This window comes from Dermacentor silvarum, chromosome 3, assembly GCF_013339745.2.
Source record: "Dermacentor silvarum isolate Dsil-2018 chromosome 3, BIME_Dsil_1.4, whole genome shotgun sequence".
NCBI classification, from domain to species: Eukaryota; Metazoa; Arthropoda; class Arachnida; order Ixodida; family Ixodidae; genus Dermacentor; species Dermacentor silvarum.
The window spans coordinates 11,798,991-11,813,987 of NC_051156.1; the positions used below are offsets into that span (position 1 = coordinate 11,798,991).

The following is a 14,997-nucleotide window of genomic DNA, read 5'->3' on the forward strand; positions in this document are numbered from 1 at the left end:
TGAACGTAGTAAGAAAATTTCGCTGATTGTTGACGAGGCTCCTGTGAACATGCGAGCCAAATATTTTTGCAGTGCATGCAGCAGGGAATTTGCAATCTCGTGTCAAGACCCATGAAAAATTACTTGCTGTCTCCTTCTAAATGTTTTCATGCACCGTCGTCACAAGCAGCGTAGCCTTTTATACAGCTATTGGCTGATTTCATGATCGTGAGAACATTCTCAGTAATGCAATTATGGCTCATTTGAGTTAAATGAATGAAACATATATATGGCTACTGCAATCCCAGTAAGACAGAAAGACCAGTTTAATCTTTGCACTACCAGTTTACTCACAATAGTTGCACATCTGCTGCACGTGGTCCCCGAGATTAAAAGCATAGCATAGCATGGCTGGGCTAGAGAGGAGAAGTGTGTACGTCTCCCCTCTAGCCCGGCTGTGAGTGTAGATACTACGGTCGCCATGAGCTGTCTCACCGCCAAGACGTTCAACCTTCAGCAAGGCCAGTGGGGCATTGTTCCCTTGTGCCTCCTTGCCGTCTCCTCTGTGTAGCTTCCAGCGCGCTAGAGGAAATGAAAGGAGAAAGATAGCTGCTCCAGTAACTATGTCTAGCTTCGCTTGTGTTGGAACAATTAAAAAAAATTTTGCGGCATGAGATTCACGAAGTGACGTAATTTAATAGTGACATTATTCTATGATTAGTTAAAAAAGGGTTTGAGGGCCCCTTTAAAATTGATCATAGTCAACCCTTCTGCACGCGGTTCTTCATAGATTATGAAGAAGCATTACATTCAGGAGAGATTCCAGCAGTCGTAAAGGCACTGCATGATCAAGCTGTAGAAGAACCGTATGAGAATATCTTACAAAATACCCAGATTCTGCTTGGAAAGGCTCTACGCCTCAAATGTTACGGGACTTACCCCTATACCCGCATATGAAAAAAATTACAGTGGAACCCCAAACCCAAAGCTAGACGAGCCCATCACGGTTGCGGAAGTCAGAGCGGCTATAGCAAGCTCGACACGCAACACGGCAGCCGGGGTGGATGGTATAACTAATGCCGTCATCAGAAGCATGAGCGACACAGCCGTAGGTTCTCTCACACAATTCATAAATGACCACTGGTCTAAGGATCCAGAACAATGGAAGCATGCCAATGTAATCATGATACCCAAGCCCGGGAAGAAACTGGCCATAGAAAACTTGAGGCCGGTCTCGCTTACATCCTGCTTAGGAAAGATATTTGAGCGAGTAGTAAACGTCAGACTACAGCAGTTCCTGGAAGAGAGTGGGCAGATGCCAGATACCATGTACGGTTTCCAAGCAAAGCTCTCGACCGAAGACATCCTCCTCCAAATTAAAGAAGAGGTACTCACTAACATTCCAAATGCAGGTGAACACATTATCCTAGCCATATATATCAAAGGGGCTTTTGACAACGTGAGCAACCAAGGAATCTTGGAAGGACTAGCAAACACCAACTGCAGGGAGCGAACATACAATTATGTACGAAGCTTCCTAAGCCAAAGGACAGCAGAGCTAAAGCTGGGAGAGATGGAAACTGCAACCTTCCACCCCCCGAACAAGGGGACCCCTCAGGGAGTGGTAATCTCATCCACTCTCTTCAATATCGCTATGATCGGCCTGGCCAGAAAACTCCAAAACATCCAAGGTATCTGACATGCTTTTTACGCTGATGATATCACGATATGAACAACCAAGGGTTCCCTGGCCGAAAAGAATGAACAGCTCCAAGCATCAGCCACTACAATAGAAGAATATGCCCATCAAAGAGGACTCCAGTGCTCACCTGACAAATCTGAAACCATAAGAATATGGGAAGGGAAAGGAAACCGAGCAGTACCCACGGACCCTAACCTCCACATAGAAGTCAACATGCCCTCGCCCTCCTCAAAATGACGGCCCAACAAATCGCCCAAATGATAGCATGAGTCACAAACAGAAGAAGGGGCCTGAAGGAGGGAGACACACTCTGCCTAGTAAGGAGCCTAGTAGTCGGCAGGGTAACATACAGCCTGCCCTACTACAACCTAACTAAAGCACAGAAGAAAAAAGCAGATGCAATCATAAATACGAAAGAACAGTTCAAAGGAGAAACTTCTGGCCCTAGGACTTCATAACACCTTTGAAGAACTAGCCAAAGCTCTACTCATCTCGCAGAAAAACTGGCTCCTCCAAACACCCACAGGCAGGAACGTACTTAGGAGACTTGGTTACAACGCCCAACTCCAAGCCCACAAACAAACACAAGAATTACCACGCTGGTACCAGGTAATCCCGTTCCCCAAAAACATGGACCCGGACCTCCACCCCAGCGGGAGACAGGCAAAGGCCCAATACATCAACAGGAAATTCGGCTTTATGAATGCAGCCCGATTTACTGATGCTGCACTCTACACAGGCAACGCTAAGAAAGCAGTAGCAGTGGTGACCGACTGCAGAGGAACCTCCAGCGGGTCGATATCCCCCAGCTCCATCACGACAGTGGAGAAAGTCGCCATTCACACTTGCTATCGAAGAGGGAAGGAAATCAATGGAATCGCTGACAATCTTAACAGATTCATAAACAGCATGCAGGAATTTCCAGAGAGGAAGGGTTGGTATGGACGCACCCCGAATTCTGACCAAACTCAAAGAATACCAAAGAGAATTTATCCAAACGATAACATGGGTACCGGGACACGAAGGGATCACAGGGAATCTACATGCGGATAGAGCGGCTCGAGGATATGTTCATTACCCGGCCCTAAACACATCCGTGGTAGAGGACCTAACGCCCATGGATCCTGACTACTCTACTATATTAATCTACTATAGAGGGAATCGTATGCTCTACCCACCACCACACAGAAACCTAAAGACTGAAGAGGCCATCGATCTGTGTAGGCTACAGACAGGCACCTTCGTCAGCTTACATAAACTACACAAGATACACCCCTCAGCCTTTAGGGACATATGCCCATGGTGTGGGTCAACACCAACCCTGTACCACATAACATGGGAGTGTGCATCACACAACACAGAACCTCACATACCATATCCAAATAGTATTATTAATGCATCAGCATTAGAACGATCATGCGAACGAGAACCCTTGTACGTCAAAGGAGGGGAATGGAGGGGAAAGGAGGCTAACGCAGATGGAAGGGAGAGGAGGCATCTGACATCATGCGAGAGGGGAAGGGAGCTGTAGTGCAGCTAGAGGGGAGAGGAGGAAGCGTAAGTTGTACGTCATCTGCTCCGGGCCAATGGGAGGGAGCGCTATGTGACCTTCCGGCAGAGGCAATGAAAGAGGAGAGGAGGAGGCGCGTGCAGCACGGTGGAATGCAACTCCACAGAGTTGGCGCTTGGCCATCAGCCAGATGCACTTTGCTCCCGGTCAAGTCCGAACACGTGCTGTGCTTTCTGATAGATGCATTAGTGACTGCATTTGTGTTCTGTGGGCTGTATAGTTAAAGTAAATGATGGATACCATGCCTTCTACAAGAAGTATGAGTGATCCTGTACAAGTGCGCCCAAGGAAGAATGCCAAGACCATATGTGATAAAGATGAACAGCCAAAATGGACAAGCGAAGGCAATGCTGTATGGCAGTGGTAGTGGAGACAAGTCGTCGGCAGTGCACAGTCGAAATGGATGAGGAGTGGCAAGAGCAGCTGAAGCGAGGTATCAGAAGTGTACTGCGAAGTCTCAAGAAGAACAACATTGTTTGGCCATTGATGCTTTTAATCAGTGTTCGTCTTATCACTCTGTGCAAAACGGCCAAATACTAACGCTAACACATTACTGTTGCATGAATACCATTGATTTCCCTTATTTCTTTCGTTGGAGCAGTGAACCCACATGTTATTTACAAATCATCGTCATCAGCCTATCTATGTCCACTGCAAGACGAAGGCCTCTCCCTGCGATGTCAAATTACCCCTGTCTTGCGCTAGCTGATTCCAACTTGCACCTGCCGTCCTTAACTACGCTTCCCTTCTCTTGGTATCCATTCTGTAACTCTAATGGTCCACCGGCTATCCATCCTACGCATTACATGGCCTGCCCAGCTCCATTTTTTCCCCTTAAAGTCAACTAGAATATTGGCTATCCCCGTTTGCTCTCTGATCCACACTGCTCTCTTCCTGTCTCTTAACGTATTTGCAAATACTGCTGTCTTTATAGAAGACATAGCAGGAGTAGGTACAGATAGTGAATGCAGTTACAATACAGGATTCAGCAAAGTGGATATACAATGTTTTAACTTGTAACATGGTTAGGTAAAAAAACTATCAAATTACTGGTAGGTTGCGCAAAGAACCATCTATTTTTCATTCCATATAATTCAACAGCTAAAGGCAAAAAGAAAATTTGTAGCAATCCAGGGAGGACCTAAATAGCACAATGGTCCTCTGTGGATGCGTGCGCATAATGTTGTAAAAGTCTCATTCTCTTCATGCTCAAATATCAAATGTAATCTCGTAATTAATGCATGGTCACAAAACATCCTGCTCTTGCTAAGACTGCTTCTCAAAAGCTTTCTTATTTTGTGTGTTAGATGCAACTACAGTGTTGAAGAGCAGGATGCACAGTCAAAACACAAAATTAGCAAACTAACTGAGGAATCAAGCGAATAAGCTTGATGTGAAAAATCACCCACCAAGAAAAGCCAGTGAAAGTTCACGTAGAAAAATATATTCACTAAAAGCAACTTAATTTTTGGGAGGAAATAAAAACGAAATAGTTATGTTGAATTTTCAGAAAATGAAAATGGAAAATGATGAACCCTATTTATAATAAACATCGGATGCAAAATAGAACTGGATCAGCACTGCTGCTGTGAAAGTATGGGATGAGTTCCCGATGGTGTGTCATGTCCATTTATAATAGGTAAATATTAATAAATCACACATATTAAAAATATAATTAGCATATCTCTATTAATATTCACCTTTTACTTGCTGTCTGCAAAAGACACATGATTTTTAGATCTCATTTTCTCAGTGACACAGTCACCCCTTGGAGCAGAAAAAGTGCTGAAGTAATTCTCAGTGTTTTAGGCTATTAGTCTAGCTAGGTCTAATATTTGCCTTTATCATCCTTCAAGTTAGATGCAAGTGCCCTCTTGGAACTGTCTTCGGTTTCTCAACCTTGTGTCTAAACAGACACACAGACAACACCTGTCATAATAAATAAGTGGTTTGTGTACTGTGCAGGTGAAGCAGATCATGGAAGAAGCAGTGACCCGCAAGTTTGTCCATGAGGAGAGCAGCAGCATCACTTCCCTTTGTGGTGAGTGTGCAGCTAAGGGCCACAAGGCTCTGTGTCACTATATGTACACTTTTTGTTGGTATTCACTTTCAAGCATGCAAATAGGTTAGAGTGGCAAATTAAGTCAAAATAAATTTATCAAGAAAAACTCTTCGTGACAGTGTTAGTTTTGTGTTATGTTGTTGTCGAGCATATGAGCAGAACATGCAGTGGAAGAATTATGATAATGATCAATGACCATCACTAAATAGAAGAATTGCGCTCACACACACATCCCCAGGAAATGGAAGTATTAGTGGGATTGATTGATTAATAACAGGGCCCGTTAAGGTCACGTGCACCACTTGTACTGGCTCTGGAGTGCCAAAGCAGTCTCACAATTCTTGTGTGAAGCATTTGCATTAGTTTTTATGCTGATTGTACAAAACATATTTATTCGTGAGGCTTAATTTAAGCATTAAGACTGCAAATTGGATTAATTGGTTTAGATTCACGGTAAGAAACAAAAATTGGTGCTAAGACAAAGGATGCTAAGACCCATAAATCAAATTTTGAAGATCCCCCCTGTACTCGCCGCTATCGTTGGCTTGAGTGTTAGTTGTTTTGTGGGCACAAGTTAGTTTTGTGACTCGCAGTTCTGCCACCATCTTATTCTTCAATGTTACTATATATGGAATTACAATGTAATGCATGGAGCATGGATACCTGAAGGTCTATAGAGTAACATAACAAGGTTCCAAGTCAAGTAAAACACAGTTGAGAGCAGTGTTATATTATACGGAGCAATGAGATTATTAGAATTTTTCAGCCATAGCACTAAGTCAGCTGACAGAGAACAAGACCAATAGCTAGGTGTCTTTGAACTGCACAGGTCCTAAACAGATTGATGATGTTGATAGCAGTTATAGAAAACAAACATTGCAGAAAGAACAGAAGATGCAAGAATCAGGCAGCACAGTCACTGTAGTCACAATTAACGGCTTTATTGCACTTGGCAAAATACATATACACAAGAAATATAAAGGCACATGGTACATGTAAGATATGCAAGGTGCAACAGCAAATGATGCCACTCATAAATTGTACATCTTTGTTGTCTAAGGTGACAGACGACTGGCTATTACACAAGACAGAATCTATATGACTCTGGTAGGCCTAGACTATATTTGACAAAAAATTGAATTGAAATCTGGGGTTTTTATGTGCCAAAACCGACAATCTGATTATGAAGCATGCCGTAGTGTGGGGGCTCCGGATTGATTGTAACAACCTGGGATTCTTTAACATACACCTGTAGCAGCCCCACTGCCATCAGCTCTGGGAGAGTGCGACGCACTCATGAGGGAACCAAGCCAGCTCATGCACCGTCTTCTTCATTTCTCCTTGGAGCACATGCTCTGTCTCAGAAACACTGAATAAATGCAGACGGTTTGACCAACCTCACTATCTCAACACCCCCAATGCATGGCACACAAGCGTTTTTGCATTTCACCCCTAGGAGAATGTAGCTGCTACAGGCTAGGATCAAACTTACAATGTCAAGCACAGCAGTGCAACACTATAACCACTGGATTACTGAGGCGGGTTTGGGTATTTGACTCTTATACCTAAATAGAACCTTAGTAATGCTATGGCATCATCTACATTGCACTGGACAGTTTTGAGCATGTTGAATTCTTGTGAGCAGCGTACTTCTCTCAATTAGGCATACATGAAGACTATAGTGCCCCATTTGCCCATATACCATACTTTCCCACACAATAATGGTATGGCATATACCATGCCGAGGAAACAGGATACTATTCAAGTACTACCACTATACCACAGGAGTGTGGGACGGGCCCTTCTCCAACAGCAGCTAGTATTGTCAAGCACAGCATCACCCCCAAGATTGCTGCTTCAGAGTATAGTTCTAGGTAAATCACGTCAGTTCATCTGTATGACCCATTTAATCAATTGTTTCGCGCCACTGTCACCTCTTGGCATAAGACAAATATATTGCAAGGTTTCTAGAAGAGTAGGTAAGTCAGTATTGTACAGGTTGATCCAGTATTTGCCATCATTGACCATTGACCATCAGGTTTATCCTGCTTGTTAGTGCATAAATTGAGTACAGGTATTCATGACCGAAACGATTCGAGATGATGAGTTTCCCTCCATATAAAATAGACTATGCTACTCAAGTGAGTCCTGAAGAGCCATGAAAAGCAGATTTAGGCTTGTTCAACAGCGATCTTGACATGAGTGGGGTAATGACCACAAGGGAGGTTTTCCTAGATAAGTAACATTTTCTCTACAATATTTTATGTTTATTTTATTTCATCATTGCCATGACAACTTTACAGCTTTTTTTGGCACAGCATCTGGACAGAAACACAGGGAGTCAGAATAATCCATGACAGCTACTGCCTTAAGATATACCCGCTTCCCTCTCATTAAAGTGTGCATGCAGAAACTTTCGGCCTGTCACTATTTTATATACAGGCATTGCAGCTCACACAATTTGCTCGATTTGTCTATTGTTTCTACCTGATCAATAATAATATGGAAGTGCTTAAAGTACATTTTCCTCATGGCACATGTTTGACTGTCATGCAGCGGCGGTGGATGCATGCCTGTCGCATGGCCTGAAGCGTCGAGCACTAGGACTTTTCAAGACAAATTCAACCACAGCACTTTTGCACAAAATGGCAAAGCACTTTGAGCCAGCTGCGGCCATTGCCCGAGCAGTCACCCAGATGGAAGCAGCAGCAGCAGCCGTGACCTCAGACTCGTCTACAACGTGAGTGCCTCTTCTGCAAGTGCTCAACTTCTGGGCACATTAACTGATATAGCAACCACTCTCTGCCAGAGCATGTTCTCAGGGCCAAGATGTTCCAGCTAAACTGAGAACAACTTTCCATTAGAGGCCTGGCTCAGTGCTGAGCCAGCAAACTTGCTTACCATTCAAAAATGTAGATGTTCACTCAGAGGGAAGCTTCATGGGCTACGTAAATGAATGAAAGCTTCCTTGACATTCACAGCATGAAGGCAATGATGATATATCGATGACGACTGCACAATGGCATGATTACGATGACAGAAGTGATAACGGCACGGCCACAATGACAGTGATAACAGCACTCTGACATTATGCAGTGCAAAAATAGTACCATGATGGCTCACATGCCACAGACATGGGATCAAATCCTGGTTGGGGACACATGGAGTTTCCTGGCAACCTCTTCTGCCTAGGAAACACGATGATGAATGTGATGACGACACGTATCGCACATGCAACAACATATGCTTGGAGTAGTACGCTTAACAGCTAGCTATCACTACAATAACAAACACAAAGACGTAATTAAATGTATGACAACACGGGCATTCATTTGTAAGTGACGATAGAGGCAGTTCTCAGTCCTACTACTTTTTATTTTATCTTTAGCGCTATAATCATGTCCTTGAAAAAATATAAGCCTCCAGGCTAAGGACAAGCTTTCCTTCTGTGCCAGAGAAAGAGAGTGGGAAGCAGAGGTTAACTAGACTTTGTCCGTGTTTGCTACCCTACACCTTGAAACAGAGGGAGAAGACAGGAGTTCAGATGAATCATGTGCACTAGACAAGGCACAGCTTGTCTACAGTTGGTCACTTTCCTTCAAGTCCTGAAAGAGTACTCGTGTGCCTTTCAGGGCTTATGAGTGGTGACACCAGGTTCCAGTCTGTTCAAAGCACACTGGAGACTAGCATTGTTTGTCGAAGCAGGAACTGCAGCCTCTTCGCATCTACACTGAGTGCATATGTGAGCCAGCGATTCCTTGTGATAGCTATATGTATTAGTGAAAGCTAGTCTGACCCACAGCCACTAAAGCAGTGTTGTGTGTGTCACATTGGGAGATACTTGTTGGTAACTGCAGTTGCAATGACAGATTGAGGCTGCATAAGCAATGGTTGTAGCAATGCAAAGTATTTCAATAAACCAGCATCAATTTTACATGTTAGATGGTGAACCTCTCTTGTACTGTCCACTCTTGATAGCAGGGTAAGAAATGTCAGTGCTCCGGCATGGGCACATTGGGCAGTATCATTGGCAAGGTTGTTAGCAATGATGTCAAAATGTCCCAGTGGCAGCCAGTGACAGGTTATATGATGTCCTCTATTGGCAGTGCAAGACCAAATTTCTTGTTTCTGTGTCGGAGATATCATTACCACCCGGTAGCTTCCAAATATGAGGCACACAATTAATTCATTGTCTCTGGCACAGCTGTTTGCCAAATCTGGGTAAGCAAAAGTTGATCATGAAGCTGTTTGTATAGAATCAGAAGAAGCACAGCATGAGTGAGAAACTACCTCATCAATGACAAAAAGTGGAAAGAGGTGTAATGTGGTTACTGTGAAAAGCAGAAGCTTATCATCAGTATGAATTGAAAGCTTGAAAAACATTGCAAATGCAATGCCTGACAGTGTGAGCAGCACAGCAGATGCACCATACCACCTTGTACGTCCAGGTCTCTCTTCAAATGGAAGTTCAATGGCCCATTACAGTGTTGTGTGCAGTATGTGTGACTGTGGTTTGTGTTAGATGTGCAAGAAGCAATAGCATCCTGAAATGTCAGATCCTCTGCCAAGGTGTCAGGTGAGCAAGCAGTAAGACCTAAGGATATATGTTGCAAGGTTGCACTGCTAAGATAGTACACACTGACATGAAAACAAGAAATGAAAACGGACTGTGTGATCTGCTGACCTTGATTTAACCTTGACTTCTATATAGACTTACTAAATGCATTTGCAAGATTGCAATGGTCATAACTACGCAGCAACTATTTGTAAGGCCTTCTCAATCCACTAATTAAGAAATGTAACGATAGCATCACTGTATAGTTTGCCAAGGACATATGTGGTCCATTCCTTTCACCACGGCCCTTGGCATATATCAGAGTTTAGGAATCTGAGCCATGTGACATGTGGCACCAAGAAACAGCTGTGTGTGCTGATCTTGTGTGCAACCCAAGAGTAGCATGAGACACTCAGCATTACGGAATGTGACGCCAATCTATCACCTGCCTGCTCAACCAAGATATGTACGTGTGTTTGGTCTGTCATTCACTGTCGGGAGCTTTCTGAAGCAGCTGCCAAGGTTGTTCTTTTTGGAGCTAGAAAGGTTGCATAATGTCTCAGTGACATCAGCTAGCAAGTCCTTCCTTATTGCCCATCCTGCTTGAGGTGATGTAAGCACCTACCAGAAGTCAAGTATGTGTTGTGCATGAGGCCATGTCTTTTGAGGTCACTTTGTGATGCATTTTGTTGACTTTTACTTCCTCTATTTTAATGCAGCAATTTCTGTCAGCTGAGCATTTGGGCGATAATCTCTCTATTGATGGTGTCAAATGTCGTTGGCATCCACCTGTGCTAAACTACAGTAATGATAATGAGGACTGCAGAGAAGACTTGAGCTTGGCTGGATGGAAATACCATGCCTTTGTCTTAATTCTGCAAACCTAGCAGGCAAAAGTGTGCCATTAATAAAGTGTTTTGCTTTTTTTGGGGTCTCTCCTTGGTGTGTCACAGTGGTATCACAAAGTCCATTGCTTGCTTGGCTTATTGGGGTGACAGTTTTTGATATTGCGGTATGCAACATGCAGGGAGAGCCGCCTGCGCAGCCAAACAAGTCGTCGCTCCCTGTGGGCCGCCAGTGGCCGATACATCTGGATCCGGCTGGCACTCTTTGAAAAGCAGTTGGCGAGCATTGTTGACCACTTGGTTCACAATTCCAGGTTAGTTATCACACAGGAACCTGTAATCATAGCTGGACAGTGTTCCATTCACAGTGTTGCTTTTAAATGCAGGAAATCAGTGTAAAAGAGACAGTGTGCAGACCGAATGACAAATAACAGTGCTGGCGATCTACTGAACATAGGTTGTCTAAGCCAACGGTGTGGAGTAATTTACCCAGAATGAGCAACGAGAAAAAGAATCTTCGGGATCTCTTAATCTTTCTGAAAAATTCCAGTAGTTTTTCTTGCTTGTCCTTCCTATAGATGTTGCAGTTCAACTGTCTGATAAAATTTGTCTCAAGTTTTTTGTGCGTTCAGCAGACATTGCTACAGGTTGAGGCAATGTTATCATATATATTGTTCATGTCAAAATTTAATCCTTCTTTTGCACTTGAACAAATTGCAACTTTTACACTGAAAAGTACAGTATTTTGATCCTTGCTCAGAAGCCACACACAGAGCAATGAAAATGGAAGCCCCTACTTACATTTGTGTGCCTGCTCTGAATCTTTGGGGTTGTTTTGCTTTCAGTGTATTTCTGTTGATAAGACAAGACTTTACAAATAGAGCGTGGTCTGTTTCAGCAAGTACTACGAGAAAGACGCCCTGGTGGCTGACCCTGTCTCTGGGCAGATTCTGGCTTCCCTGCTTGGTAAGTTCAGCTGTGTGTGTAACCTCAATGTGAAGTGTCTAGCATTTAAGAAAATGAGCCAGCAACTAAAGTCAAAACACACTTTTCAGAAAGCGATCTGCATTAAAATTGTGGCTATGACAAAGCCGTGGTTTTAGACTACGGTGCAATGTAGTCTTCTTCGAACTCCGCAAGAATTTAGAATTTGTTCAAATAAAGACTAGTTTTTATGACAAGGCTAGGCTTTTTTGGGCTTCAGGTAAGGGGAAGTCGACATCACTACTGATTGCATGTTTGCATAAAACTTAAAGCAGGGAAAACTGAATATGCTGATCACATAAAAAGTATAGTGTACCATTATATATGACCAACATTTTTACGGCAGAATGGAAAGCTACTTATAGAAAATATCTATGCCTGCAGATTATTTCGGCCATACTAACTGAGCGGTAGCTTGATGCGATATTAGTACAGGGGTTCTCAAGTACGGTCATCCCAGGGAACCCTGCTAACCTCCATAAAGTGCCAAAGAAACCCCCCCCCCCCCCCCCCCCCGAATTAACGGAATGTCGAATTATCGATCGAGGGTATCAAGAAAACAATAAACAAGTAAAGTACTTCATACGTCATCACGCTTCTATTTAATCAATGAATCGTCAAATCTTGTTTCTATTTAGCACAAGACTAGTGCGGAAGCTGAAATTCTCTAATTCATCTCATGACTGATTAGCGCTAGCAGCGGCGAAGGCCTCGCGACATCCTTCGCGGCGCGCGTTTTCATCTGAGACGCGCTTTGCACACCAACGGGCGCACATCTCGATTATTTTTTCGCCACTCAGTTGCTCGCCAACGAATTGTCCGTCCATCGCGATGTAGCCGGTGCTTTTTATCTTCGACAGCTTTGCACTGAATCAAAGCGAAACTACTGCTTGCCGCAACCGCTGCGAACGAAACCGCGGCCGCTATCGACGCGATCATGGACGGCGACTTTACGGTTCAGAAGGCAGGCGGCTGACGCACGCACCAAGTCAACACGAAACTACCGTTCGCTGCAAGAAGTGCGGACGAAAGTGCGGCCGGTCGCTATCGACGCTTCCATGGGAGGCGACTGCGCAGTTGTGAAGGCACGCAGCCGACGCGCGCATCGAGTGAAAACGAAACTACTATTTGCCGCAACCGCTGCGGACGAAACTGCGGTGGTTATCGACGCGATTAGAGATAGCGACTACGCACTTACGGAGGCACGCGGCTAGCCGCCAACGCGGTGTTGCGCGCGGCGATTAACGCAAGAATAAAGGCTTTAAAGCCTTTATTCAGCCAATTAGGCACGAAGCGCTTCGGCGTTGCTGTCAGTCACGTGCCGCGTACGATAGCCGCTGAGGACCACGGCGATGCGGACTACGCCGATTCGTTTCGGTTGGACGCTACGCCGTTCTTGCTCTTCTGCGGCGCGCATTTGCGGCGCTCCGCGCATTTTTTTATTTTTTTTTCCTCCAACGTATGCGTCAGTGCGCACACTATCGGCACCGACCCTAACTACAAATAGGAGAAACGCGCATGGTGGTAAGCTACGGCCTCCGAGATTCAAGTGTGAAAGCTTAGGCGCGCTGCCCGTTCTCAGAGTTTGGGTGGCTAAAAGCTGCCTGCGTATTTATTGCGCAGTTCGCGCGTTGCTGTTACGCACTGTGATGTGCTTTTTTGACACTCGGGCATGGGTAATAGAGGTTCTTTCGATCGAGCGCACCTCGTGTTCGCCGTTTTGATAGTTATTATTATTGAAGTTTATTATTATTATTATTAGCAAAATAGCGATACATAAAATGAAGGAGACGTTTTACAGACTAGGGTCCCTTGTCGAGAGCTTATCGAGAGCGGGACCAGGGAAAACTTATCAGTGGCTCGCGGAACCCCGAGCAGGGGCCTGCGGAACCCGTAGGTTCCGCGGAACCCACTTTGAGAACCCATGCGATAGTATATGTAAATCACAATAGCATATATATATGCTGCAAAAACTAATCTGAACAGAGCACACTGCAGGTATTGTAGCAAAAAAAAAAGTTTTTTTTTTTTTTACTTTGTCGTTAAAGCCGAAATGCCAACAGTGTGTGGCAGACTTATGGTTTGAAAGCTTGTAATTTAATATGTGATCTGATTCTGCTTCCGTTTTTTAAACATTCAAGTGCACCTTGACTAGATTTATTAATGCGCCAGAATTGTAGATTCTGGCACAGGCAACAACAGTTCTTGACAAAAGCTCTCCAAAGTTCACGTGCACAAAAACGAAAGCTGCAAAAGCCACAATGGCATTTCTGAAATAACTATGAAATGCGGACCACACTTGGCAAAGATGAATGTGCATGTATTTACGTGAGCTCACATGGCCCGTCAACCCATTTTGTTGCGGTATTTCACCTCAACAAGTTGACTTATGCACTCTTTGCAATATTTTATCTGCCCATTTTCAAATATGCATATTTATTTTTAGAGGCATAAGGCTGTGCTCATTTCTATCATTTTGAGATATACTCTTTCTATTAGCACAATTATTCTCAGGACATACATCAGGCAATTGCCAGTGCCTTAATTTAGTTCTCGTCATAAACAAATACAGTGGAATCTCGTTGTTACGATCTTCACGGGAACCGGAAAATAAAGTGTATCATCCGAAAATCGTATCATCCAACCTATTGCCCAACAAATCGTATTACTGGGAAAAGAAAAAGAAGCATATTATCCGTAAAAACGCATTATGGAGAATCGTATCAGCGAGGTTCCACACATTGCTTTGTCTTTATTCTTGTCTAGAATGTGTTGTGCTACTCCGTGGTGGCTGCATTTAGATGGAGGAGAAATGCAAAAACACCCGTGTGCTTGCATTGTAGTGCACGTTAAGGAACTCCAGGTGGTCAAAATTAATCCGGAGCCCTCGACTATGGCGTGCCTCATAATCAGAATTGGTTTTGGCACGTAAAACCCCAGAAAGATGAAGAATGTTGCGCTACTCTGTTATGGAGGTACATAAGCTAGCTCTGCAATGAGCGAAGTTTATTATGAGAAAAGGGCCAGTTTTGTGGCCTTTTCTGATTAGTGTGCTGGTAAAGGAGCAGAGTGCCTACGCAACAGTGTGTATGTGTTTTGTCTCACTGAGTGCAGTGGGTCCATGCGCTCTGGACTACTCCAAAATGAAGACACAAGACCACTTTTGGACGGACCCACCCGCCGATGAGCTGGTGCAGCGCCATCGATTGTCCAGCGGGCTTCCGACTTCAGCCAGTGCCGGGGGGTCTGCCACTGCAGGCACACCACCGCCAACGAGGCGACTGGGCCTCCAGGTGGGAA

At 44.2% G+C, this 14,997-nt stretch overlaps 1 protein-coding gene across 1 annotated transcript in view; it reads left to right on the top strand.

Annotated features, from left to right (window-relative positions):
- LOC119445320 (small G protein signaling modulator 2-like) overlaps window positions 1–14,997 on the top strand; it is a 161,522-nt gene that overhangs the window by 18,649 nt on the left and 127,876 nt on the right. The window contains exons 2-6 of the mRNA XM_037709634.2: window positions 5,217–5,292; window positions 7,870–8,053; window positions 10,896–11,027; window positions 11,612–11,679; window positions 14,812–14,990. Of these exons, the coding sequence (XP_037565562.2) occupies window positions 5,217–5,292; window positions 7,870–8,053; window positions 10,896–11,027; window positions 11,612–11,679; window positions 14,812–14,990 (639 nt within the window). The remainder of the gene's footprint in view (window positions 1–5,216; window positions 5,293–7,869; window positions 8,054–10,895; window positions 11,028–11,611; window positions 11,680–14,811; window positions 14,991–14,997) is intronic.